The sequence below is a fragment of the Acinonyx jubatus genome, chromosome A2 (genome assembly GCF_027475565.1).
Source record: "Acinonyx jubatus isolate Ajub_Pintada_27869175 chromosome A2, VMU_Ajub_asm_v1.0, whole genome shotgun sequence".
NCBI lineage: Eukaryota > Metazoa > Chordata > Mammalia > Carnivora > Felidae > Acinonyx > Acinonyx jubatus.
In genome coordinates, this window is record NC_069383.1 from 119985340 (window position 1) to 120012726 (window position 27387).

The following is a 27387-nucleotide window of genomic DNA, read 5'->3' on the forward strand; positions in this document are numbered from 1 at the left end:
TTTAAGTTAGAGTTTGGTCTTTACCAATCTTCCTTCTTAATATTCCTGGAGTTTCTAACTTTCAGGAATAACTTATTCTGCTTAACAAAGTAAGCACTGGCTTTTCTCCTGAGGTTGACTGTCACAGAAAATTGGGCTGCTGCATCTTTGCTGGGAATTATATATGATCTTTTATGTACGACATGCCCAATGTGCAGTATTTAAATTCCTTCAGGCAAAGATACAACTAGTTTACCACTTATCCAGGTTAAATATATCTGATTGTGTCATTATCTATGGACTAACAAATTCTCATTTCAGTCAGCAGTGGATACAAATCAAAGAATGTTGAATTACTGAAAAAGAGCGTGTGCTACAGGAGCGCCTGAGTGGCTCGGTGGGTTAAGCGTCTGACTTTGGCTGAGGTCATGATCCCATAGGTTCATGAGCTTGAGCCCTACGTCGGACTCTGTGCTGACAGCTCAGACCCTGGAGCCTGCTTTGGAGACTGTGTCTCCCTCTTTCTCTGCCCTTCCCTGGCTAGTGCTCTCTCTCTCAAAAATAACTAAACCTTAAAAAAAAAAATTTTAAAAAGTGTGCGACATAAATTACTGTGAAAATTTAAATGCGGTTCAGGGCTAATAAAACTGCTTATCATAAAAGGCTATCACTAAAACTCCACATGGTAGCACAAAAATCAAGTTCCTATGGGGAGAGGAAGGAAACTCAGGGTTTTTTCTCTTGCTTTGAACTGCCAGGGCTGAGTGAGGTCATTCTGTAGTCACATTTCTCTGAAAGTACAGCTCTGTCTGGGGCCTGAGTCAACGAATCTGAGACTGCATCTCCAGAAGGAGGGATACTGGGCGATCTGTACAGAGTCACAGGGGAGGCCTCGCTTCCCCTCTGAGGCACTGGTTACAGCCCACCTCCCATCACGTGTGTGGAGTTGAGGGACGAATCCACCAGGGAGCCAAGTCCAGTCGTGACAGAACCCAACATACAGAACTCAGGGGCCACTCCCCAAGTTACCTGAACCCCTGGTCCTGGGCTGTGAATGTGAGTGGAGGCCACCTCTAGACACACAGATCGTGTGTTTAGTCACAAGTATGGAGGCCAGTTCGATGGAGAATGAATGCTACTGTTAACTTTGTCCTATCTCAACATTTAACAGCACTTAAGATGTTAAATTTAAGAGCCATGAAGAAGCCGGAATTTTCCATGGGAGGAACTTCTTGGAGTCAGGATGCCCATTCTGACTTTTCTAAGCAACAGTGTGCCAACAGCCAAGACATCTTACACAGTTGTGGAAGTGTAGGACGCGATGCTTGCGTCAGCTCTCTGTCAGCACTGCACTCTGCTTCCCTGCTGACTGCTCTGTCCGTCCATCTGGCCCTTCTGTCATCCACCCCCGGGTTCCCCACATTCATCTCATTCCCACCACCCAGTGGACCTGTGAGGTGGTATTAACCCCACTTACAGACAGTAACTCAGGTCAGGGAAGTCCCCTGACTTCCTGGAGCGACATGGCTAGGAAGGAGCAGAGTCAAAACTCACATCTTGGATTCTCTGCCTCCAAATCCAATGCTTAGGTAGGAAGGACTCCATGGGAGGCGTCAGCCTGGCCTTGGCTCTGCCAGGGATAGCCTCATCTCTACTGAAAGGAGAGAGGGCAAGGAGAGAGAAGAGAATATACAATCTTCTCTTCTGTTCAGACGAGAGTTAATTTGTGGGTGAACATGTGGGTGCTGAGTCCTCTACCGTGATCTTCACACGCTCCTTCTTTCCCTCCTGAGATGGCAAGAAACACAGTGTTTCCTTGTTTTTTGAGATGAAAACCTATTTGCCCGCCCTGACACCCCTGTCGGCAGGGAGCTGTTTTCAGGGCAGCTGTGAAGCTCCTCCCCCTCCGCACTGACCACCTGGGGCCTCTTCCGCTCCAGGCTTCTGGGTTGTGTATAGGCAGCTGGTACTTCACAGTTCTTAATGAGTCTCTGGGATCTTAATTCATGAGCTGAGGGAGAGCTAAAGACCCCCGGCCTCCAGCCAGTGGGCTAGAGGTGGTTTTCCTGAGAAACCCAAGTCCCAGAAGAGCCTGTCTCACTGAGATCTTTTGGGACATGAGGTAAGTGAAAGAGTAGGTGAGCGGCCAGCTGACTCTTTCTTCCATCTCTGACATGGTTAGCTGGCCTTCTCTCTCCTTGATCCCGGAGTAATAGAGGTGGCTTCTCAGAGAGATCACCTGGCTTTTCCTCCCTGGGTGGAGGGCAGGATGCCTGCCCCCTCAGGGGGAATGTTCAGAGGACCTCCTCTCCTGGCTGTGGCTGCCCTGCAGGGTATGACTGAATGGGTCCACCACGTAGGCATGCCCCTCGCAGCTCTGAGTTCCCACGGACTTCCAGCTGAACACCCCCAGGACCCAACCTCCTGTGGCCAGTGTTCTCCGGGGAGTCCCTAGCAGGGATGCGTGCAACCTTAACACTAGGCACCACTGAAAATGGTGTCGGCAAAAGGCACTGCCTTTCAGCCAGTGGATCTAACGCTTTCCTGAGCCCTCGCTAAGGGCACAAAACGTCTGGTTCCTCAGCAACTCTGACATTTCAGAGTTAACAATCTTTTGATGCTACATATTTTTAGGTCTTTTGACAAGAAGTTCTTGTACAATTTAAGAATGATGTGGATGAGGAAAGCACACTGAATGCTGGATTTTTTCAAAGCATGGCCAAGCAGTGGGCTCTGAGCAGGCTGGGTGGTGACTTCCGGCACTTAATCCTCACCAGGTGACGGCTCACAAGGCCCCTTTACGTGATTGAGACAGAAACCTAAAAGTGCACCAGAATCTTCTCTGACTGTAAAGTAAGGGGATTAACAGAAAACTTTAAAACTGGCCCCTAAAGATTTAAAGATAGGACACAAACACTTCTGAGAGAAGCACACAAAGTGAGGGAGAAAAAGAATGCGGAAAAGGGTAAAAACTAGAGGTACTCTCCTCTCTGCGTTACAGGACTTAATGCAAATGAAGTGACTTATGTGTGTGTATGCAGACCAGTCTCTGTCAGCATCATGCTGACAGAATGTCTTCGTTTGGCGACATCAACAACTGCAGGAAAAGAAAGGCGCTGAGAACTTTTTCAGTTGATGTGTCCTGACCCTGGAGACCTAACGGGAAATCTGCACTGGCGACCATCAGAATTCCTAACCTTAAAAACCAGTCCCGTCCCAGGCCAGCCCAGTGCTGCCGGCTCCCTCCTCGTCTACTGTCTAGCGTGGCTGTGGTCCCGTCCCCGATCCCTGGTTCCCTCCTTCTGGGCAAGCTACCTAACCCTGAGCGTGGCTTTCATCTGTAAGAGAGAACATCTATTGACCGCATTCTGGAACTCGCATCTTTTTCTCATTCTCTATGTTTTTTTTTTTCTCCCCCCCCCCACCTCTGCTAATTGGTGACTCTCTCTTTCAAAACCCCTTAAAAGTCATCTCCTCTATCAAGCCTCATCGATTTCTCTTGGAGAGAACCTCCAAGTTCTCTCGGATTGGTTCCCCACTTAAGGTAATTTTAATTACAAACACAGTAAAATATGTGAAAGAGCTTTACAAGCCAGAAAATGCTAAATGCTTACAGAGTATTAGGAATACCTGTCCTTAGCACCCACATCACCAGTTTAGAGGATCATTTCTCAAATCGGCATCTGTTTTGTCTCTTCAGTTAGGTTCTCACTACTCCAAGCATGACCCGCCAACCAGCAGCGTGGGCACCCCCTGGTAGCTTGCTGGAGCTGCCCCACCTCAAGTCCTGACAGTGCCTGCTGAATCACAATCAAAACTCTAAACCTGTCTCAGATGATTTGTATGTACACTGAGTTTCAGAAGCATGGCATTAGACTTTAAGGACCTCAAAGGTACAGACGGCACAGTATCCCCAGAAAGCCTTCCAGAACCCAGAGTCCTTTGAGCTGGTGTCAAATGGGGGTTTTCAAGACTATTACCATGTGACTGCTGACCTGCCAGCAAGAAAAGAACGAACCTGGCTGCATCTGCTGCATACAATGATATTTATACGAACACACATCACCTGAGATTTCTTTAGATAAAAAGCTTTAAAATCACATCTGCATAAAAAACACAGAAGGGTTCATTTAGGATAACTCATTATCGGGCTGAGTGCTTAAGTCCTTGGCAACTGGAAGGAGAGTCAACGAACTGTGTAGTCTTTCTTACGAGCTAACGGCTCCCTCTCCCCCAAGTGAGCTAGTGCAAATCACAAAGGCTCCCCAGACTTCGCAGATCACGCCTCCTCACTTTACCGAGGCCCCTGAACGTTTTAACGAAGTTCAGAAACCACACGTATGAAAGGACAGCTGGCCTGGGACTCTTATGGCACACGTTTCGTGCCTCCCCAAAGCCCTGACTGAGACGAGTGCTCTGGAAACGGCAGCAGCTCCCGTTCCTCCCAGGACATGGCGGTCACGCTCCCCAACAGCAACAAGATTAATTTGGGATTCCAGTTCCTCTGTCATATGATCCCTTTATGATGATTAGCGAAGCATCTCCCAGAAAGGGTAGGCCGAGGCCAAACAAACCAAGCTGAATTACAATGACTGACCATTTTTAAAAGCTATCTCTTAGGGACAGGTCTTATTTAAGGAGAAAACAGAAAAGCAGCCATAATGAAGAGAAGAGGCTGAGTACACAGAGATGGGAAATCAGGCTACAGAGTTAGATCTAGGTGAAAACTCCAGTCCCAGTTAGGTGGCTGTGCATGAACCTCTTAGAGCCTCACCGTTTCCTCCTTTAAAGTGTAGATGATACCACCTGCCCGGTGCTTCTGAAGTTCACTTGAGAGGACGCACAAAGTTCTAGAGTTTAATACCTGAACTATGATAAGAGCCCATTAAGCGTGAGATGTTATTTTCCTGCTGTGTGACCTGCCCGCTGGCTCCCAGCACCAGGCCGTGAGCCGCGAGGACAGACCTGTTGTCTGGCCCCAGCGCGAGCTGCCTCCAGGAGCTTCCTGCTCACCTTGATCATTTCTGCCACATAACTCTCGGGCCCGGTGTACTCTGTAGAGTCCTTCACTTTCACCAGCACGATGAAGCACAGATAGTGCCACATGTTGTGTTCTTCCTTGATGTGCTCTTCAAAGGTGACAGTCTTGTTGTCAAACTTGTCTCTTTCCAAGCCTAAGGAGAGACAGAAAGCCCCCGGCCCCAAGTGAGCAGCCATGGTCTAGAAAAATCTGTGAGAGAACTGTCCAGAGAGGAGTCTGTGGTTCCAGCTCCCATCTTGGTGAAGAATTGGATTCTGTTGGCCTTCTACATGCATTCCCTTTTACATCACAGCAGGAAAGACACAGGATGTGAGAGAGATGGACTTCGGTCTGAGTCCCACCTCTGCCCCTTACCGGTCACTGTTTAGTCTCCACGTGCCTCAGTTGCTCCATCAGGGAACAGGGGACTGCCGTCTGCGTTCTAGGAGTGCTCAGGCTTAAATGAGCACAGGTGTGACCTGCTCATGCATAGCAGGCAACTGGTGAATGTGAGGTCCCTTCTCCCAGGGAGATGCCAAAATGTACACATGTTAAAAGGTTTTTGAAGAGACAGAATGAGGACAAAAAGAACTTTAAGCACATTTTGAACTCTAGCTGGTAAGTTTGTTTTGCAGAGGTCTGGGTGAGCAATTGTGAGACTAGTTTCTGTATATTCTTGGATCAATCAAAGAACTATGTGGTATATCATGGGAGCCAGATTTCTCACTGTCAAAGAAGAGAGCACAAATATGGAAAGGGAGAAAGATAAACACCGTAACGTTGAATTGGAATTAGAGCTATGGGTATGAACTCATCCTTTTTCATATGTATATAAAATAGATAAGAAGTGTGTCGATACATATGTATGTGTATACAAACACCCAGGTGTATGCATTTACATGTGTACTCCTCATCTTCACCCTAATAACCCTTCTGGGGTCTGGCAGTGGCACTCCAGCAGGAATGAGCACACCTAGAACCCAGATCTTCTAGATTTTAGCTTCCAAATACCATTCTCTGCTAAAAAGAACCAGGACTTTTTGGAGAAATGGGTGATACCAGGGCTGGGTCAGGGAAGTACAAGTTAAGCTTGAAATGAACAGCTCATGGAACTAAAAATGTAAGGAAAGTACATAAAAAATTATGGTGCCATGGTAAAACAGAAACCACACTGAAGGGCCTCTCGCTGGACAAATCTGGGGAAATCTGATTATTAAAGCAAATAATGATATTGAAGGATTATAATCCATTGGAATAAATAAAAATATAGGAATCCATGTTGTTACAAATCCAGAAGTACTTACACATATATAGTATACATACATAATGAGAAGAGAGAGTTTTTATTTAAAAGAACAAGCCAGTTAACAAAGGCAAAAATAGTAAAATGAGAAAATCATCATTGGAGAGCCATCCTAATAAAAGACTCGGGCAGAAATCATTAGTGGACATTAAAGCTACTGGATTAATGTTTAATTTGAGGGATAGTGGGGTATTTACATGATCTCAAAGTATCTCCCCATAAAATGTTTCTTAATCACAAAGAGATAAAAACCTAACTTAGTGGAAAAACCTGGCAATTATCACCTTAACCTAGTGATCAGAGTTCATGTCACTGGTTATGAGTGGGCATCTCATGCCTCCTGAAATGATGCACTGAGGAGAAAAAAAACAGATTTCTTTGATGTTCCTATAAAAAAATGCATACCCCACTTCTATTGTGAGGAAACATCAGAGAAACCAAAACCAAGGGACATTCTACACAATAAATGACCAAACCCTTAAAAAATGTCAATGGAGGCTAATGAGCCGTGACAAGTGAATGCAATGACGTGACCTGGGCTTTCATTTGCTGTACAGGACATTTCTGGGATAAAGGGTGAAATCTGAATAGGGTCTGGAGATTGAATGATAACATGGTATCTTTGTTAATTTCCCAATTTTGATAACTATGCTGCGTGTGTGTGTGCGTGTGTCTGTGTGTATATATACAGCTTACAATTTAGGAAATATATATTGAAATATATAGGGATAAAGATACATCATGCCAGCCAATCTCTGACTTTTCGGAAAAATTATGAGTAAAGCAGATTAGGTAAATTATTACTATTTGGGGAGTCTGGTTAACGAGTGTATAGAAATTCTTTGTACTGCTCTAATCACTTTTCTGTAACTCTGGAATTATTTCAAAACAAAAGGCTTTAAGTGGTTTTCAGGGGGCAAAAAGCAAAGATTTAAGTTTTGAAATGGAAAATGCTCATTTTGTGAGCATCTGTACCAATAGGAAATTTATATATTCAGTAACTATATTATGAATAATCCTGAAATGACTACTCAGCTCCCAGATCCCTACATGATTAGTTTACATTTACATATACTTTTCTGCAGTTATAGTGACAATGGTTTCTTGGGTATCCCCTGTACCTCTCTTCTGTTGCAGTTTACTGCTCATCATTGAGCACCTACAATGTGCAGGTTCTGTGCTAGCTGTGTTACATAAACTGACTCTCGTAGCCCCACAATAATGCAAAGAAGTACATATTATTGCATCCATTTCACAGATGAGCAGTTCAAGTTCAGAGAACTGAAGGGACTATACAATGATTACACGACTACTAAGTTGCAGTAACTTAATCAGAACCCAGGTCTGACTCCTGACACCTTCACCATACACTCTAAGAGGAATATTCTTTCACTTAATGCCTGATACCATCTGCAGTGAAGACATCCACAGGCCGGAACCGGATGAAGATCTCCATTCTGGTTACTTAGGACGGGACCAGGAGATGCTTGGCAGCCCAACAAACACAAGACCATAAGCCATGTTCATTTCCGATCCTGTGCGATCACATCCCCGCCACCCCACACTTCATTCCTTAAAACAAACTGGCACAGGCAACCCCTACAGGGAATTGACGGGCACTCCAAACACTGCCCGGCAGAGGCAGAACCGAAGTCCACCCGACGCCAAGGCCAGAGATGCTAGAGCAGGAGGGCAGCGCCTCTCCCACAGAAAGCCCGCGCTTCCCTGCTGAGGCTGGCTGCCACACTCACCACAGATAAAGCACGTGGTCTTTAAGATCTCCTCTTTCTTCTGCTTTTCACTCCTCAGGTCAGCAAAGGTGTCAATGATGACCCCGAAAATCAGATTAAGGACGATGATGATGACCATGAAGAAGAACAAGAGGTCATAGATTACTCTGGCAGCAAAGAGGGGCTCCTGGAAAAGAGGTGTCGCCATCAGCAACGTGACCCACCGTCCTCTGGCCCACAGAGCTCAGGGTCGAAGGAGGAGGACTCGACGTGCCCGACATTCAGGGCTCACCCTCACCCTATTGGTCTGCTCTGTCACAAGTTAAATTGGGCATCAAACTTGAAAAGTCACAACTGTGTCCCTTTTCAAGCCCTTTGCCCAGACTGTCGGTTCTGCAAGTGTTGTGTGGCATGTGCACAAGAACAGCTTCCTGGGATCTAAGGTGTCTGGGAGATGTGCTCAGGCAGGCCAGACCCAGCCCTGCACGAGCATTTCAGTACGTGGAGTGGGCGGGGCTTTCCACAAAGAGGGTTTCCCTGCACCCTGATACTAAGGCCATGGATGGAGGGGAGAGAAGCCTCAACTGGCCAGTCCTGCACGTCTCCTCATCACTACTCCAGCCCTGCCTCTGTCTTCGGTTTCCATGCAAGCTCTCTGCGTGCTGCTCCCCACCCCCACCCAGCTCTGCCTTCCCTTCGGGATCCAGCCACCTCCCCCCACCTCTGCCTTCCTGTCAGGATCCAGCTACCTCTTTGGATGGTTTCCTGAGCACGTCTCCTACTCCGCCCCCGCTCCTCAGCCCGTGACTCAGCACCGTGACAATGCACATCAGAAGTGTCTCACACGTGTGCTCCTTGTCTTGCTCCGTCTCTTCTGTGAGGACCAGCTCTATGAATGTGGTAAGAAACAACAGATTTACAGCATGTGGGAAAAGACGTACCATGATTTTGACACTGTCTTTCCTGAATGCCATCTTGCCAGCTGACAGACACATGGGAACAAGAAAGAGTAAAACTAAGGAATCAGGTATCAAATACTTTCTTTCAAATATCTGAGGTTACCTGGGGGCAATTCTGTTTTCATCACCAACCCCTGCTAGTTTCTCAAGCCAAGTCATAAGTGCCCTTCCCTATATTAAATCTATAATATTCCCTATCCTTCTCAGATTTTAAACTCCAGTCCCAGCTCAGAACAGGTGTTTGACCTTAGATAAGTTGCTTAATACTCTGAGTCAGGAGCATCTTGTCTCTCAGCTGAGGGTAATCCCATAGGACCCAAGCTCCTCACTGGCTAAACCCAGCAACGTTTTACAGCAGGTCCTCTAGATAAATCACTTTATATTGGACGCTGTCCATTCATTCTTCATCATTTTTGGAAAAAGAACCATGTCTTGCTGCCTATCTTGTTCTTTTCTCCAGTTGCAGTGATAATGGTCTTGCTAAAAACACAGATCACTCCTGGCTTTCAACAACTTCCATTCATCCTTTGGATGTAGTTTAACCTTCTTAGCCTAACATGTAAGATCCTTCATGATCTGGCCTACTGATGACCCATCTGGCTTCATTTCTTACTACTACTCTTCCTCATGATCATTGTATCCCTCAACATGGTATATTCTACCTCAAAGTCTTTGGACACCTTATTCCCTTTAACTGGAACACTCACTCCTCCTCCTCTGTCCAAGATTTTACCATTTTAGTTTAGCTATCACCTCCTTGGGGATTCTCTTACTCCAGTATTAGGCTGGGTGCCTCTCTTCTGTATTCTGTCCTTGTTCCTAGCATTAGCATACTCCCCAGTCATCAGCAAGGTGCCTGCCTGGCTGCCTACCCCACTACACTGGCGTATCTTAGAGTATAGCACAGTCCCTGGCAACTAGAGGGCACCCAGGAAATAGTGGCTGAATCAATCAAGCAGGTATTAGACCTTCTTCCCTTTCATCTCCCTCCTCTCTCCCAGTCTTTACTCTTTGCTATTGGCCTTACTTCTCAAGAGTAACTCTGCTTCCATCTGCTTCCAATGTCATGTGCGCCATCTAAGCTTCAAGAGGGGCCTGTCACTAACACGGGGCTTAAGGCTACACGTTCCTACCTTCTTTGGGTGCAGGAGAGGAACAGTTCTCCCCAGTCTCCACCCTACACACGTCAGAATACAGGAACTCGCTTGCCAAACTCTCTCCGGCTTCTGGGAGACAGAGGAAATTTTATGATGAACAATCTGGCAGCATATGGTTAAAATGTTTGAAGTCCCCAATTCACGGCTGATTAAACAATTCTTTACATAAATAACACCCTACATTCCTGCATATAAATTCAAGGCAGAGATGCAATTTACACTTTCATTTGGTGATCTGGATGGGAAAGAAGCCAGAAATGTCAATTCCTGTAGGCTTACTAGAAATATCGCACTTAAATAGCACCTCTCCAACTTTAAAGACACACAGCTGAAACTCTTCGACAAATACTACTGAGCGTACAGACTCCAGCAAGATTTACACCAAGTCTGCACAGAAAGCATCAGCAGGCATGAGCGGAAATCCAAGGTCCAGACCAGTTTAGTTCAGAACCCTAAGATGGTTGGCAGGAAATTTCAGTCAGTGTCAACTTGGAAGCTGGAATTACATGCCAAGAATGCAGCATTTAGAAAAAGGCTGCCTGGCGCAGCCAGTGATAATAATTCTACTTTGTTCCTTGGACTCAGGGCCTCTGGTTACCTGATAAAAAACCAGTAACATTTCACTTAACGGTGTTAAAATATTGTGATTGACACAAAGGAAGACTTGGGTATCACTCACTCAAGTATATAATCATTTTATTTCATTCTCAAAACTGTTCTTGCTCTATATAAAAATAATACACATTGTCAAACTTGTATATAGTAAACAAGCCCCAGAGACAGCCACTGCTGGGGGGGGGGGGTGTATATTCTTCCATATTTTAAAGGACGTATGTGAGCTTTTAATTTTTAAAAATATATACGTGGATCCTATTATAGTTATTATTCTGCAGTTTCCCATATATTTGTGGGTGCTTTTCGTTGAAGGATTATAAAGATGTGTCCTAACTGTAGGGCAAGCCACCCCAGAGGACTGCAGTCTAATAAAACACTTGATGTTTAGACTGCTTCCAGTTTCCCAATGGAGTCAGCATCCTTCATACACATCATTTCTGCGTGCACAGGCAGAAGGCTTTTCCTTTAAGGATCAATTCCTAGAAGTAGATTTACCAAGCCAGAGGGATGCACCCTCCTATCTTTCAACATATATGGTCAAACTGTTTTTGAATAAGTCCTATTAGTTTAAAATATGACTTTAGGCAATAAAGTAAGTGTAGGCTCTGGACACTCCCACTCAGCATTCGATATATCCTACCACCCTTTGAATAAAGCGACGACTAAGCCCTCTATTCAGAATTCATGCTCTCAGTGCTGGGGAGATACCTACACTGCTAAAGTCATCATTCTCTTTTAGTTCACTTACAATTAAGAAATATTTTTTTAACATTAAAAAAAAGATGAGAAGACTCAAACTCACCTGGAAGAGCTGTTTCATTGGGCAACCTGTCTACTTCCAAGATAAAATCATCTTTGAAGAAAAGATAGCCCACTATTGAGAACAGGTAAACCAGGATCAAAGCCAGAACTGCTGTCAAGATGATGGACCGGCCATTGCGAGTGACACTTTTAATGACATTAAGCAGAGTCTCTTCTCTGTATACCAAATCAAAAAGCTTTAAAAACAAAGAAGACAATGCGATGGTTTTAAGAAACCTCTATATTAGATGTATGTATGTAGACTACATATCTCATAATGACAACTTGATTTATAGAGAATTTACCCTTTTAACAACTCAGAAGCATTCTACTGTTTTCTTAACACTTCATACTTGCCTGTCTTAATGAAAACTGAGATAAGGGAAATAAGCATAGGAAAGGAAGGAGGGAACCAGTTGGAATTTCAAGAGTTACTCAGACAGTTTAGAGGTGCTTGTAGAGGGAACAAATACAGGGTGGCACCAGTGAGTTTCAGCAAGCAAGGGAGAGGAAAGTGATGAGTGTGCATTCATGGAGTAGTTACTGAGCTTCTGCTAAGGGCCAGCCACTCTGGAAGCGGGAGTGGGCAAGCCCTGGTCCTTGTCCTCCCAGAGCTGAGAGCCTCAAGGAGAAGGCCACACCCAACCGGGCAGTGCAGGCAGTGGGCACTGTGGAGTTAAGAGGTGCAAATCTTAGTTCAACCACAGGACATCACAACAGCAGGCTAGGTTCTTTCTCCTTCCCTCTGAGCCTCTGTTTCCTCATGTGCAGACGGGAGGACAGAGAGTTGTAGTGAACAAGAGCTACGTGATGTATATACTGTGTATGGTACATCCCGTATGGCCAGCCTTACGTGCTGAGTGCCTCACGGTAAATGGTAATTATAATTTCCTGATGAAGGGACTAGGCCAAGGTCCCAAAGCTCATGGCAGGATCACTGGTGGTGGTAATACAAGAGGAAGTCTAAACCTTTCCCATTTCTCTAGTGGCAGGGCGAGGCAGAGATCCCCTGAAGTGCACTGTGGGTTCAGTCTAGGCTTGCCCTCTGCAAAGAGACTTCCTCTGTGCAAGAAGTTGGCCTGTAGGTACTTCTAGGTATGGGGGGACTGATGGGTTGTTTTTTCAGATATTTGGCTGGAGAAAGAATAAAGAGACATGGAGAACTCTGTGGGCTAATTCTTGGACCTGGGGGCTAGTTTTAATCTGGCCTCTGTGCTGACATCGACTGCATTTTCTGAAGGTTTTGCCTCCACTTGGCTTTTGGGAATGACTGCACAGCCAAGTGAGTCAGGGGACAAGGGTTTCAATCCTCACTCTGCTTTTAATTTGCAGCAAGATGTTGGCGGAGCTCTGTAACCTCTCTGGACCTCAGTTTCCTCATCTGTAAAATCAGCGGAATGAAATAGCTGATCTCTGAGTCCCTTCCAATTTATAGCTTTACATCTGAGTTCATTTTCTGGTCAATTAGCCCTTCTGCCTCCATAACGCCAATCTGTGTCCTGAGACCTGCGTGAAGGACACTGGGTAAAGGAGCATAGTCAAAAGGAAGGAAGGAAGCAAGGAAGAGGTGTTTCATCAATTGAAGAGTACAAAAGGCTAATGTTGCTATTAACGTTGGTTAAATATTTTCCAACAAGCCGCTATGAAGCAGCAAGTGAGAGCAACTTCAGACAATCAACAAATGACACTTGTTTTGGGGTGGCGGTAAGAACTCTAAGCTTATATAGCCACCAAGTTCTTGAAACAAGTGATTTTTTTTTTCCTCACTCACCTGTAACTTCTGGCTTTGAAACAATGGATATGCGTTACTTTATACAGGAAAAACTGTCTTCTAATTAGTGAATTACCCGTTTAATGAAGAAAAGTTTGAAAACAGAGAAAAGCACACAGAAAACCAAAAATCACCAATAACTCCACCATCTATAGACATCGACTCAAGTTCTCTCCTTCTGCCTTTATTAGAAAAAATGTAATATATATAATATACCGTAATAGTGGCATATAGTCAGGCTCTTTCACCAAGCAAACAAACATTTTCACGTCAAAAATAATCACCTAGAATGTCAGTATATGGAAAAACCACAGTTTACTTAACCGAAGTATTTACCTTTTTTTTAAAAATCAGTCAAGATGTTTTAAATTGCATGTCATTAAAAACAATGCTGTGATGCACATTCTGTACTTGCCTCTATACATACTTGTCCAGTTATTTCTTTTTGGAGAACTTCCAGAAAGGAAATCGTTGGGCCAAATATTGTAACAGACTATGTCGCCCCATTGCGTTCCCAAAAGGCTGTACTGCATAGTCCATGCTGTCAGAGGCTGGTGCCTGCTGTTGCACACCCACATAAGACCCAAGCATGCTCATGCCTCTGAACCTTTCCATACATCAGAGGCATAGCTCAGGATCTCATTGCTGTTTTAACTAGCAGGTATTTGTTTAGCGTTGAGGATGAACAATCTTCTAGGTTTACTGACCATATGGATTTCTTCTTCTGTTACCTGTCCATCTACAAACTTCACACAGTTTCATCTCAGGGTGTTAATATTTTCTACGGATTTGCCTGGATGCAGGCTCGAGACAAGGTTCAGCCAGTCTGGGGGTCCGACCCTCCCACTGTGCCTTTCTGGCCTGCTGGTGTGGTGCTTTCACAGCCCTGGGACATAATGGTTTTCCCTGCTGAAGGTCTCTTTCCAGTTCCTCTCTGTCATCGACTCGCCTTACTTGTGGAATAACTTGAATGGTTTCAGTATTCTGTCTGTGATTCTCAATAAACATGTTAAATACCACTTTTGACACCAAAAGTAACAAGTCACCTGAGGTCACAGACAAGTCAAGGCCCAGAAGCACATATGAGAGGCATCGAGCCACAATCGAGTTTGATGCTAGTACGTTTTCTACAAGGGAACTGAGCTCAGGTGTCCTGAGGCTCGGGGTTACTCTGTGACAGATCAGAGATGTGACAGCACGAATGCAGACTGCACTGGGAGATAACAGATGCATGCAGCAGGGACTTCTTCATGAGCTCCAGTGAAAGGCAGTTCAGGGCTGTGCTTCAGAAGCGACTGGGCAATCAACAGAGCTAAGTTGCTATCTGGTCGTGGCACTTCCTGGGTGACTTTGGTAAGTCACTTAACCTTGCCAACCCTCGGTTTCACCATCTGTAATTTGGAGATACCATCTACCTCTGCAGTCGCTGTGAGAGACTGTATGAAAACAGCACACAGCACATGTTCAGTAAATGGCTATAACGATGACTTTCTGGACTGTAAGGCCTGTGAGGGAAGACAGGATATCGGTTTGGCTTACCACGACATCCCCACACGTAGCACTGGCTGGCACTGCAAATGACCAAAAGGAGAGGACTTGAATGTATGGAGAAGGAAATGAAACCAATGAGACATAAAGTGTAGAATCGCCTGTCTCTTGGGAGAGATCCCTCAGTTGGGACGAGAGAGACCTGTACGTGAACTCGGCCTCCCTGCCCAGCAGGACTTGGGTCTTCCCGACTCAAATACCAGATGTTCATCCAGGGACATTGCTGCAGGAGACCAACAGGCTCAGAACTATACACAGGGCTCTCAAGATTTCTGATACACAGTGACCAAAATAGGCCCCATAATGGCCATCACAAGTACATCCAGAGACCTCTTTGCCTAAAACCTCAAAGTCTAGCCAGACCTATTTTAAAATGAGGTAAAAGAATCCATTTCCCTCAGCCTGCCAACATATACCACTAATGGAATGAGCTAATCCTGATGACCTGAATGGTGAATTCTTTATGGTGTTTTGGATGGCAGAGGAAGTAAGCGATGACAAAGACAGTAATAATAGCTAGAATTGCTAAGCATTTCTCGTGTGGTAGTGCTATTCTAAGGCCCTGACGTGCACAGTTGCACATAATCCCTGTGACGGCCCTGTGAGGGGGCCGGCTTGTTTTCATTTTGTGGATGGGGAAACTGAGGCACAGAGCAATTAAATAGCCAGTCCAGAGACCACACGGAGGACACCTCCCAGATTTTTCCTTGTTCTGCTGTTTGCAAATTAAGTCCCTCACTTTGAGTCAACACTTAGGCTTTGATCATTTTTTAACCGCACTCACATTTTAATACTTCCAGTTGCTTTATGGATGGATTTGCTGGCAAATAGGTCAATGTTATGCTTCCTGTCACTTGATGTAGGTATAGGCAAAGGTTTCTTATCTATAACTCTACAGGTATAGATTCCCTCTAATGACAGGAGATTGAGTAGATATTTGGTCTATAATTTAAAAACCTAGTCAGGAGGAAGGAAGGTGATCGAACCAACTCATTTTACGGACTATCAAGACATTATTCCCTTGGCTCAGATTGGAACAAAATCACTTCCAATGAAAAGGTCTCCTGGACCAATAAATCTACTGAGCTCAATGTCATGAATCTAGGGACTTAGAAAATAGCTCCTACTCTTTTTCTGTCACTACACGTCCTCCCTGCGAAGTGGACCCCATGAGAATTATCAGAAGATGACGGTTTCAACAACATTCTCCTCAGTAAGTGCTGGCTGAGTCCAAGAAAGAAAGACAAAGACACAATGGAGGGAATATCCCCTGATCCAGACTGTAGGCACTGTCTACCACTGACAAGTAAAAGGTCCAACGTGCACCATGATCCCACACCTCCCTCTCTCCTGCTAGCTGCCCTGCTCCCTGAGGAGCTTTCCTCTCCAGATCCCCAAAATGAGGCATGTGACCTCCTGTGAGACCAGACATACCAATCACCACTAAAAGGAGGGGTCTGTGATGAGACACAGGTCACAGGGCACTCCTGGTGTTCAACATGTAAGATCCTTCCACACCAGGAACTCACCAGCAAACTGTAGAAGAACTCGTGGACGAAGAGCCCCATGGCGCAGATCAGCAGATATAACAAATGGTAAAGGAACTCAACATCCAGAACCATGGCTCGGTAGCCTCTGGTGAACGTTCCACAGTTGCCCACAAAGCTCATCAGAAAGATGATTTTATTGCAGACCTGAGAATAATGACAGGAACAGCCACATAAGAATGGATCATGCCGAACTTCAGACTTTGTGACAGCTGAGGGCCATTTTCACTCAAGGTATTTTAGCAACTATACCCGAGCAAAGCTTCCTTTTGCACCCAAGTGCCCACCAAACACGCCAAGAACCATTTTGCAGATCTAAGTCATATCATTACTTTGCTTTTCAGGCATATTTCAAATTATGTGGTAGTCAAATAACTTCAGGAGCAACAGTAATCAAGTGGCATTTGTATATGACAAAAACAAAATTAACACATACTGAAATTATGATTTTCGAAATGAGATATGAATCATTTCTAACATTCTTATATGACTTAGTCAAACACAGAAGTGACCTCAATCTATGAACCCTGTGATCAGCATAAATATTAGCATTTTCTGAATTTCTGTTACATTCTAGGCATTATAAGGGTTGCAGTGTAATGAGAAGCAGTTGGTTTTTGTCTTTTATTACTCCTAATTCATAGGGGAAATAAGAATTTTCTGGAGGAAAAAAACAGTAAGGGAGACTTCAGGATGAATTGTATACCTCTGCCCCCTCTTCTGGGAATAACTTATAATTTTCCTTTGGGGATCTGTCCCTTTCCATCTATCAGTCCTTGAAATCTGGGCAGGGCTCCATCCCAGTTGATTGGAATATACTACTTCCCGGGCAATGTGGATTGGTTCAAGGACAGTCACATGACCAAATGGAACCAATGATACCCAATGAAACCTTTTGCAGCAAAAGACAACTTTGTTCTTTCCTTCCGACCTTGAACCTGACAGAAAGTAAGCTTTGAAGCTGCTGGCATCCATCTTGCCATACCACTGAGCCTCGGGGTACAATCAATGCAGACCCAAAAGATGCAACTGGATGCTGAGGCTACTGCCTGGGCAACGGTATTCAGCTGCACCTAAAGCTAGGATCTTCCTTTCTCAGTCACATGAAACTATGCATTTTCTCCTTTGCTTAGACTGGCATGGATTAGGTTTCCTGGCATTTGTAACTGGAGGTCGATCTACTCTGTTATAGTCCCACCTTGAACAGAAACCCCAAGCCTAGAACGCTGTCTCTAGCAACATGTTGACAGAAAAACTCGAACCAAGAGAAGGCTGAAGAGAAAGCTTTTCAGATGTATGCGGTAAAACCATCTTCTGCTGCCCTAGCTACCTTGGCTGTAGGTACTAGGGAAATTCTGCCAGTTAATCTGGTGGGTCAGTGTAAGTGAGCTTCTCAGCAATCAGGTAAGAGCGAAAGCCCACGCCCAAAGAGAAAGTCAGGCTTTCTCAGACAGGATAAAGATTCAGTCTACCAGTTTTGTTTTTTTCTAGTATTCTAGCTGTCGGTAGTACAGGATCTTTCATAGGGTGAGGGAGTATCACTGGCTCTGGATGATCTGTGTTGATGAGGTTTGGGGAGGGCGGGGTGGTGGGTGGGGGACGGCCATGCTCTGGTTTACATTACAGGACCTCAAACCTGCCAGGGCTCTGAACAGCTCAGCAGAGCAATTCACTTCACTTGAATCCACTCAAGCCCCTTAACAACTTCTGCCCTGGTTGCCTCTATTGCTTCAGCAGCAAATAAGGGTTCTCAGTCTTGGTCCAAGACCAGTGTCCTCACCTCCGACGGACCCTGCTTAAGGAGTCTGACATCTGGCTTCCGGCCCCACCTCCCCACCGTAGCAGCTCCGCCCCAGTCTCCAGGACTCTGCCAGGGCACATGCAGCAGTCTGTCTGCCCTTAGCACCTAATCCCAGCACCTGCAACATGACAGGGCTCAGCAGCCCCCCTTTCCCAGTGCCCCCCCGTGTCCCCCTTCCCGCCCCCGTGCCTGGCTGTCAGGACACCACCTCGTCCTGCTTTGCCAGCCCTTGCAGGCCAGCATACCTTCTCTGCCCAAAGCCACCCTTTGGTCTCCTACATACTCCACGTGATCACTTCCCTTTTTTGGTTCACTCTGAACAGTTACTTATGCTAGTTATTTCAGCTCTCCCCACTCAGCTAATGTGACTAGAAATGGCAATTAATTGTCTAATTTAAGTCTTTCCCCCAACTGATGTATGTAACAGAAGAGAGAACCATGCAATGATTAAAGCCCAGAAACACAAAACAACCAGACGGCCGACACAGGACAACCACCTCTGAACTGCTGAGTTTTCCCCTTTTTCTTTACTTGTTTATTCTGTATTTCCTTCTTAAGTGGCTTCCTCTTCCCTTCTGCAGCACTGATGAGTCTTTGTCACTCTGCTCATACGTTTCCAAATGCCACAGCTAACATAAATGACTTGCTTTGTCACCTCAAGCCTAGTAAGTCGACAGTTTAAGTGCGTTTTCACCCTGAAAACTAGGTCTCCGCATGACTTCCTTTCTGTCCGTTGCCTCGTTCTTTTTCCAGTCATGTGGGATTGAAGACGTGGAGCTGGAATTGCCTCCCTCGTCTCCCCGTCAAGATGGTCACGCCTTCTCGGCCTGGAGAAGAGGCCCCAGCGCAAGGTGCCCCCATGGCTTTCTGGTGTAAGGCTTGGCCTCTACACCCACCGCACATTACTGTTTCCTTTACAGCTGTGGCATCAGTCCCTTCCTTCCTGCTTCCACACTATGACCAAGACCCGGGCTTGTCACGCCTACTCACAAGCTCTGCTGGGGGTCCTAAGTGGTCCACCTGCCTCCAGTCCCTCCCACTTGAATCCACATCACATGCCACTACTTGAGGGCATTTTGCCAAGAATACTTCTTTGTATATACCATGTCTTTGCTCAGAAAAACTTGAGTCATTTCCCACTACTGGGAATAGAGTTTCCCAACCTATATTCTACCACACTAATTCCACGTGATACTTAAAATGTGGGCCAGTAAGTTTAGGAAACACAGATACACTGTTTCCCTTTCTTAGAGATTCATAACCCTTATCGTGCATGTTAAAGTGTCTCAGAAATCCTACAGTAAAAACCCTTTTATTTTGTTTAATGCAGCCTCTCCCTCACTGACTGGATCATGGAACCCCCTTCTCACCTAAGATTTATCAACTTGAAACATGCTCTGGAAGTGCTGACCTGGAGGATGAGGTCCAAGGGCATTCTCCTCAAATGCAGTGCCCTGGTGACCTGTACCGGGGTCAGGTCCCACACAGCCCTCCCTGAACCACACGGAGGGGAGTTCTCCTGCTGGCCACCTCTTCAGAGTGTCCTGGGCCTTCCCTACTGCTTCGGCCTCTGGGGCGTCTCGGAAAATGCTCTTCTCTATCCCTGCTTTCGGGCCCATCCTTTCCATTCTACAACAGAGCTGCAATCCTGCCTCATCCCCTGGGGCTCACTGGCTTGAAGTGGTCCCTGCTCCCCTAATGTCCTTGCTGCCTCTGCCATATGAACACACCCATTTGGGGACACTTACTGATGCAACGAATTACTACATTAGTCTTATTTTGTTACATCACTTCCATTTTTGTACAGTGACCTTAGCTTCCTTATATGACCAGGGCAGAAACCTCTGGAAAGCAGTTTCAATCCCCACACTGCCTCACATATCCAAACTTTCTACTTCTGTTCACCAGGAAACCCCTCCGATTTATGGTCCTGTGTCAGCTGTCTCCACTTGCTAAGAAGTCCCCCTGCAGGGTCAGTTGGCACTTATCCTTCAACTACAGTGGAGGAGCACTTTCAAACTTCACCACTGACTTCGAAATAACGGATCTGCTCCTCACCTGTATATGTGCTCCATTTCTGTTTCAGCGATTCCTCCTGCCTCTTCTCTTGATTCTGTGTGGCCCTCACACAAGTGGGTGTGCTGTATTAATATCCGATCATTTGACGTATTACACTGGCTAAAATCTCCCGTCCCAGCAAAGCTTTGACCTGACTGGGAGAACTAATTTACATCTCAACTGCTCTCCCTCTTCCTCCCTTACTTCTGAGAGGGATTTTCCCTAAAAAGGAGACTATCAATGCCCAGATAACAGATTAAGAGGTTCACTGGACCATGAGAAGGTTAAGAGGGAGATGTCCACCCACACTGCTCTTGCTTCTGCTATTTTAACAGTTGACCCCAACAGTCTTTTTCTGCCCTGAAAACACAGGGCAAGATTCTGGGAACCAGAATGGAAGGCGTTCCTGTTTGCATGTCAACAAGCAAGTGGCCATGAAGGTATTCCTACTTACGTTGAAAGCTCCCAGAAGAAACAACGTGGGTTGTAACCCAACCGAAAATATCAACCGGAGAATTGTGGAGGCAATTAAGGCCCGGATGCCATGGGGCTTGGGGAGGGCAATGACAATGGCCAGAGAGATGAGCATGGCTGTCCACAGCAGTCCTGACCAGTGTGGCTCCAGTGTTCCTGGAAAGACAAGGTGGGGCTCTCAGAGATCAGCATTTCACCGAGTAAGCGAAGACAGACCAAAATGGGTATAATTACACTTTCTTCAATTAACAAATGGGCCTCATTGTCCAAATTCTTACCTCCAATTCTGTGCCCCTCGACATAACCCATCATACCCATGTCTTCTCACTGGCAAGCCTTGACCAATGTTCGTTCTACCTGGGGAATTCTTCTCCCCTTCCTATTCATCTTAGGTCTTCACCATCAATTCATCCCCACCTCCTTCCTCTTCAGAAAACTATGCCAGGTGCCCCTCCTTCTCTGTGTTCTCATTCCCCACCCTGGTCATCCGTATACAACACTATTTTTCTGGGTGTCAGTTTACCTGTCTTTCTCTACCCTCCACCCCTACCCTAAATGCCCCCCAGCCAGGTTCCAAATTCCCTGAGGGAAGCACTGGGCACCTAGTAGGAACTAATCAGATGAATTTGTTCCATCAATAAAATCCATACATGTATCACATTTCACTCTTCAGGAAGATGAACTGGAAGCCTAAACTTCTAATTTCTATTAAAAGTATGCAAAGGAAAATTGCAGGTCTCCTGCCTGAATCAGATTTCTTCAAGGGAAGGAGGAAGGCAACTTCCGTATCATTAACATCATCCTACAATTAGATTATCCTTGTAGTCAAAGAGCTTATACCAGTTTTTGTCATCTCTTGCTATTTCAAGTTCTATTTAGAGTGTCCCACGAGACGGCTTAGTTATATAACATGAGCCAACACGGCTAAAAATATAGTTCTGTAAAACACTCATTAAAAAAAATAAAACCCTATTTCAAATGCTGTCACATTTTGAGTCTCCTTCAGATGTAAACAAGCAGCACTACATGATCAAGGCCACTTATATAAAGGAGTTTCGCTTCTCCAGAACTGCTGGGATTGAAGCCCCACCCAGGAAAGACACTCGCTTGCGAGTTACAGCTCTTCCACGAGCCTGCTGGCTGCCCTAGTTCACTCTGTCCATGTCCGCCGAGACACTTTTTCTCTAGAAACTGTTCCCCCCACTCCCAACCACTTCCCTCTTCCCTTTTTATATCCTTCAAAAGGAAAACCTGATTAGAAATGGGCACAGAGAGGCAGAAGCTTCTGGGAAATTCAGGAAGACATGGATATTGAGGCATATGTCACTTCCTGTGCATTTAACAATGGTTAGGTATCACAGGAAGCTGTTGACACTGATCCTCATTTATTTGATCCTCCCATCCAGCTGAACAATTGTCTTCACTGTACTCTGGAGGAAACAGAATCTTGGTTACATGTCTTGCCCAAGGTGACAGAGCACATGGCTGGAGTGTGTAAGCCTCTGAAGTTGATGGTCCTTAATGGCCAATTAAAAAACAACAACAACGCATAAAACCCACCGATTTTAAGCTCATAACGTGATGAGTTCTGGCAGTTTATATAGTCATAGACCACAGGTAACTGCCAACACAATCAAGATGTAAGCATTTTTCCGACCCTACAGGGTTTTCTTGTGTTCTTTGCAGCTGCCCTATCTCCACCCTGACACAACCACTGACCTCCCTTTCATCACTAGGGCCTTGCATTCTCCACAATTTCATAAAAATGGAAACATAATCATATTAGTAGGTAGGCTTTTAATTCTTTCACTTAACAAATTTCTGAGATTCAGTCAGGTTATTTTGTATGTAAGTATTTTGTTCTTTCTGTCGGCGTAATATTCCATAATACGGATATACCACAATTTACTTATCCACTCAACAATTAATGGGTATTTGTTGTCTCCAGTTTGTGTTCTTATAAATAACGTTACTGGGAACATTCAAGTACACATCTTGAAACTGGCGTAAGTTTTTGTTTCCCTTGGGCAAATGCATGGAAATAGATATGTGGATCATAAGAATATGTTTAACTTTCTAAGACACAACCATACTGTTTTCCAGAGTGAATGCACTATTGCGTAGTACATGGGGTTCCACTTGCTCTAAGTCGGCACCAATACTTGGTGGAATCAGTGTTTCTATGTATGTGTATATATAAATATGTATCTGTTTTTTCAGTATTTTCAATTGTAGCCATTCTAGTAGGTTTCTAGTGGTATGTCATTGTAGTTTTCATTCACATGTCTCTGATAACTACTGATAATGAATATCTTTTTAAAAAAATTTTTTTTAGCATTTATTTATTCTTGAAAGACACAGCATGAGCAGGGGAGGGGCAGAGAGAGAGGGAGACACAGAATCTGAAGCAGGCTCCAGGCTCTGAGTTGTCAGCAGTGCCCGACGTGGGGCCTGAACCCATGAACGGTGAAATCGTGACCTACGATGAAGTCGTATGCTCAATTGATTAAGCCACCCAGGCATGCTCCCCACTCTTTTAAAAAAGTTTTTTAAACATGTGATGTTGAATATCTTTTTATGTGCTATTGCCCATTCTTCTGTGAAATATCTGATCAAATCTTCTGCCCACTGTTCTAACTGCGTAGTCTTTTTATTACTGAATTGTAAGAGTTCTTTATTCTGGATATTAGCCTTTGGTCAGATATATATTTTGTATATATTTTCTCCCAGTCCGTGTACTCTAAGTGTCTCAGTCATTTTCTCTAAGTGTCTAATCACCATCTGGGGCACCTGGGTGGCTCAGTTGGTTAAGTGTCTGACCTTGACTCAGATCATGATCTTGTGGTGAGTTCTGAGCCCCGTGTCAGGCTCTGTGCAGACAACTCAGAGCATGGAGCCTGCTTAGGATTCTGCATCTCCCCCTCTCTCTGCCCCTCTCCTGTTTGCACTCTTTCTCTCTCTCAGAAATAAACATTAAAAAGATTTTTTTTAATTAAAAAAAATCACCATCTTAAACTGCCTAAAGATCTCAGCATAATAAATGGGACCAGTACAGTGGATGTACCTAAATCCTGAAGAGGCCAAAATAAAAACCTGTTGTCTCCCGACTATAAAAGCAGTGTTAAAAAATGCTAGATTTTAAAAAAACCAATTATAGAAAGACATCTTTAAGACAATTGGAGAAACATGAATATGGACAGGCTATTACATGATTTACTGTTAGTTCTGTTAGATATGATAATGTTATGGTAATTATACATATTTTGAAATATTCTTAGAAGTTAGAGATGCACACTGAAATATTTATGGGCAAAACAACAAGATGTCTAGACTTCTTTAAAATCTTTCAAAATACAGTTGGAGAATAGATGAAATAAGATTGACAAAATGTTGGTAGTTGTTAAAGCTGGGTTAACAGATACATGGCAGTGAATTAACTGTTATTATTTGTGTGTATATTTGAAACTTTCAAAAATGAAAAAGTTTAAAAGGCAGTAATACATTTGCTTTGATCATAGTAGCATGCTCACAAGTTCAGTAAACAATGTGAATCTGCCCAGGTTTCATGCTTTCCAAAGGCTGTGTGACTCATCAGTTCTAAAATAAAGGGGGAAAAGGATACTTTTGAAAAGGAGCTTTTAAGGCCACCAGTATTCTTGGCAGCCAGAGGCCTAATAAGCCACAGAGCCATATCAGCATTCATAAAAAAAAAGGGGGGGGGGGACATTCAACTGGGACATTTTGGAAATCCTGGTTTTAGGGTTCAACATGAACAAATACTCATCTCAAAGAAATACTTTCAGGTAACCAACCAGGTAACCTGCTATTTCAAGGCAGGCCTAACACACCCCTACTCTTGAAGATGGTTAATAGTGAACATAGAAGATGCCCCCAACATGTCTTACAAAAGAGAAAAATAAATCTGAGAGTGAATTGATGTGTTGGAAGTGAGCTCAGTCACTGTATAATGGAAAAGGCTTCCTGAGGTCAGATCAATCTCCTTCTTTCCTGGGAGATCTAATTATGCTTTTCCATTTAATCCGTCCACATGAAGTTTCTAAGGCCCGCACTGCCAAAACAGAAAGTCTCAACTACTACGGATCAACCAGATCACCACTGTAGAATTGGAGGGACTTTTAACAATCATCTCCTCACTGGGTCTTGAACTTGTATGGGCGGGAAACAGGATGCCCCCGAGATCCTGACTGGGTCAACCACTATTTTTCCCTGAACCACACGACAATTCCCCAATTCACACCAAGGTTTCCCAACTACTGGGTCATTTTAAGTATCTTTTAATAGAGAGGATAAGGAAGACTAACGGAAGCTGCCTGCCCAGAGTCACGTGGTGAATGAGTGGCAGAGTCAGGCCTGGATGGTGACTCTGGACTTTGTAGATCAAGTATTCCGCTGGATGAGGCTTACCATGGAAGGGGAGGGGAGCTGTCAACTGCCTCCCTTCAGACAAGGTCCTCAACGTTTCCACAAACGACCAATGAAGAAAATTGTCAAGGTGTATAATAAAAGCTAATTTTAAGTGTTGTGAAAGAAATGGGGAATAAAGGAAAACACATCCAAGGTAATGGTTGAAGAATCAGTGATGATAAGCATGACAACTTTCCTGAAATGGAAAGAGGGCAAAGCTCTTCTGTCACTCTATTTCACGCTCTTATCTCTGCTGACCGGCAGCCTGGCTGAGCACATGTCCTCTCCGAGCAAACCTCACAGCCCTGTGGATCTGCAGAATCTTTTCACACAGGGGTGTTTATGACCCCTGACATGGCACTTAAAAGGAAAATACCCCCAGACTTGTGTTTAGGTAGTGCTTTTGGGGGGGGGGGTGGAAATCACTCAAACAAGGATTTCAAGGTAACTGAAGGCCAAGCAGAAAAGCTACTCGGGAAGTGAGCAGCAGAGCTCCCATTCTCAAAGGCTACCATGGAGAGAGGATGTGGTACCAAAGCCATCACCAAGCAGAAAAGCTAACTCCTCAAATGGGTATGTTGGATACCTAAGCATCACAGAACAAGTTACCGCTTTCAAAATGGACCTTAAATAGACTGTAAGTATAGACATGCTGTCTCATCATGTATACCCATCTGCATTATTAGGCTCAAGAGCTAAACCTGGAACTGCTCTACTGTTTTGGTGTCTTACTTTTGGGCTCCATTCCCTGTATTTCACAAAAGGTGGCTACTGGTCAGTTGTTACATATGTACATGAGACAGGTAGGTCTGATGAAAAATGTAGCTGAGAAAGAGATCTCTCAAGAGGCTGTACAACGTGTCAGAAAAGGGGCCATGGATATATAACAGGAGAGGGGCTTCTGCTGGGCCCCAGAACCCCGCAAATGTAAATAACTCTAGAACACTGTCAAGCAAATGGAGGAGCCACAAAGAGAAAAATAAATGGCCCTCCTGACTTGTTTGCCTGTTCTCAGAGAAATATGTAGAATGTACATGGCAGGGGACTGGAAAGAGAGAGGGGCTGGGGAGGATATCCATAAAGATCATGGACATGTTCTACTGCGAGAATGCTGGCATAGAGCTCTTAATAGCCTAACCATCCAAAGAGGTGCAGTCTTTAGTCATTCAAGTCCCGTCTCATCAAGCCCCCTGCCAAAAAAAAAAAAAAAAAGAAAAAAAGAAAAGAAAAAGAAAAAAAAATTCCAGACATGCCTCACAAATTCTTTAGTTTGAAATTAATTCTCTAAATATGGGATGGGGAAAATCATCTACAGGACTGAACATCAAAATGTCTATGTTCTAGGGTTAGCCTTGCCACTAGCTAGCTGTGCAGCTTTGGCTAAATCTCTCAACTTCTCTGAGACGAGAGTTTCCCAATATCTAAAACAAGGAGGCTGACTGAGACTATTTCTTACAGGTTTCGGAGTGTACAACTTCTTCTCGGTCTTTCCTGCTAGATAAATGTGGACACAAAATTTATTTTGTTTTAAGTGAGATTTAAAACTAAATCTGTGGTAAAAGCTGCAATCCCATCTTGTCTGAAAATGGGTAACTGAGATCCCATAATATTGCACCAATACTTCCAGGGATCATATTTAAGATGCAAGTCATAACCTTCCTGCTACTTCTAGTAGTTTCTTTGAAATAGAAAATATGGGTACCTCCTCGAACTCCTTTAAATGGGTAGAAAAACGCCACAAGCAGGTTCATCAGGACAGCCAGGTTAAATGAAATGCTGCTCCAGAAAGACATGTTGCGGGCACACCAATACAGAACGGGCTGGGCTGTGAAAACAAAGACGAGACCATGTAAGGTTCGATTCAGAACGCTGGGAATCCCACTTGGCCCTTCCTCCCGCTCTGCCCCACAAGCCCACTTTTGTTCCTAGTTTTTACCACAACAGTAAGAAAAATGATCATTTGTTTTGAGGTTGACTCACAGGCTCACAACGACATCAGATTGGTTTATTTCTGTTTGGAGTACTTATTGGAACAGAAAATGTATTTGGGGTCAAGGAAGCAAAGAAAAGGAGAAAAGTTGGAACATCTAAAAACCCTGCATGCCCCAGTCAATACCACCAGTTATGGAATCTGGGGGTTGTCCAGAGTTCATGCACTGAATCCTCAATCAACCACTGAATCTGGGACCAGAGGAGATG

The 27387-nt window shown here is 44.6% G+C and overlaps 1 protein-coding gene and 1 long non-coding RNA gene across 16 annotated transcripts in view; one reads left to right on the plus strand and one right to left on the minus strand.

Moving 5' to 3' along the window:
* The window catches only part of LOC106978954 (uncharacterized), a 78835-nt gene extending 58042 nt beyond the window's left edge, over positions 1-20793 (plus strand). For all 8 annotated transcript variants that reach the window (XR_008297026.1, XR_008297025.1, XR_008297027.1 and 5 more), the window contains 2 exons: positions 7440-9059; positions 20662-20793. This is a non-coding gene — a long non-coding RNA (uncharacterized LOC106978954). The remainder of the gene's footprint in view (positions 1-7439; positions 9060-20661) is intronic.
* The window catches only part of ITPR1 (inositol 1,4,5-trisphosphate receptor type 1), a 325544-nt gene that overhangs the window by 21221 nt on the left and 276936 nt on the right, over positions 1-27387 (minus strand). For all 8 annotated transcript variants that reach the window (XM_053219026.1, XM_027042521.2, XM_053219028.1 and 5 more), the window contains 8 exons: positions 26891-27013; positions 20744-20919; positions 16413-16577; positions 11566-11761; positions 10125-10217; positions 8782-8921; positions 8054-8219; positions 4993-5153 (listed from right to left, as the gene is read on the minus strand). In XM_053219026.1, coding sequence (XP_053075001.1) covers positions 4993-5153; positions 8054-8219; positions 8782-8921; positions 10125-10217; positions 11566-11761; positions 16413-16577; positions 20744-20919; positions 26891-27013 — 1220 coding nt within the window. The remainder of the gene's footprint in view (positions 1-4992; positions 5154-8053; positions 8220-8781; positions 8922-10124; positions 10218-11565; positions 11762-16412; positions 16578-20743; positions 20920-26890; positions 27014-27387) is intronic.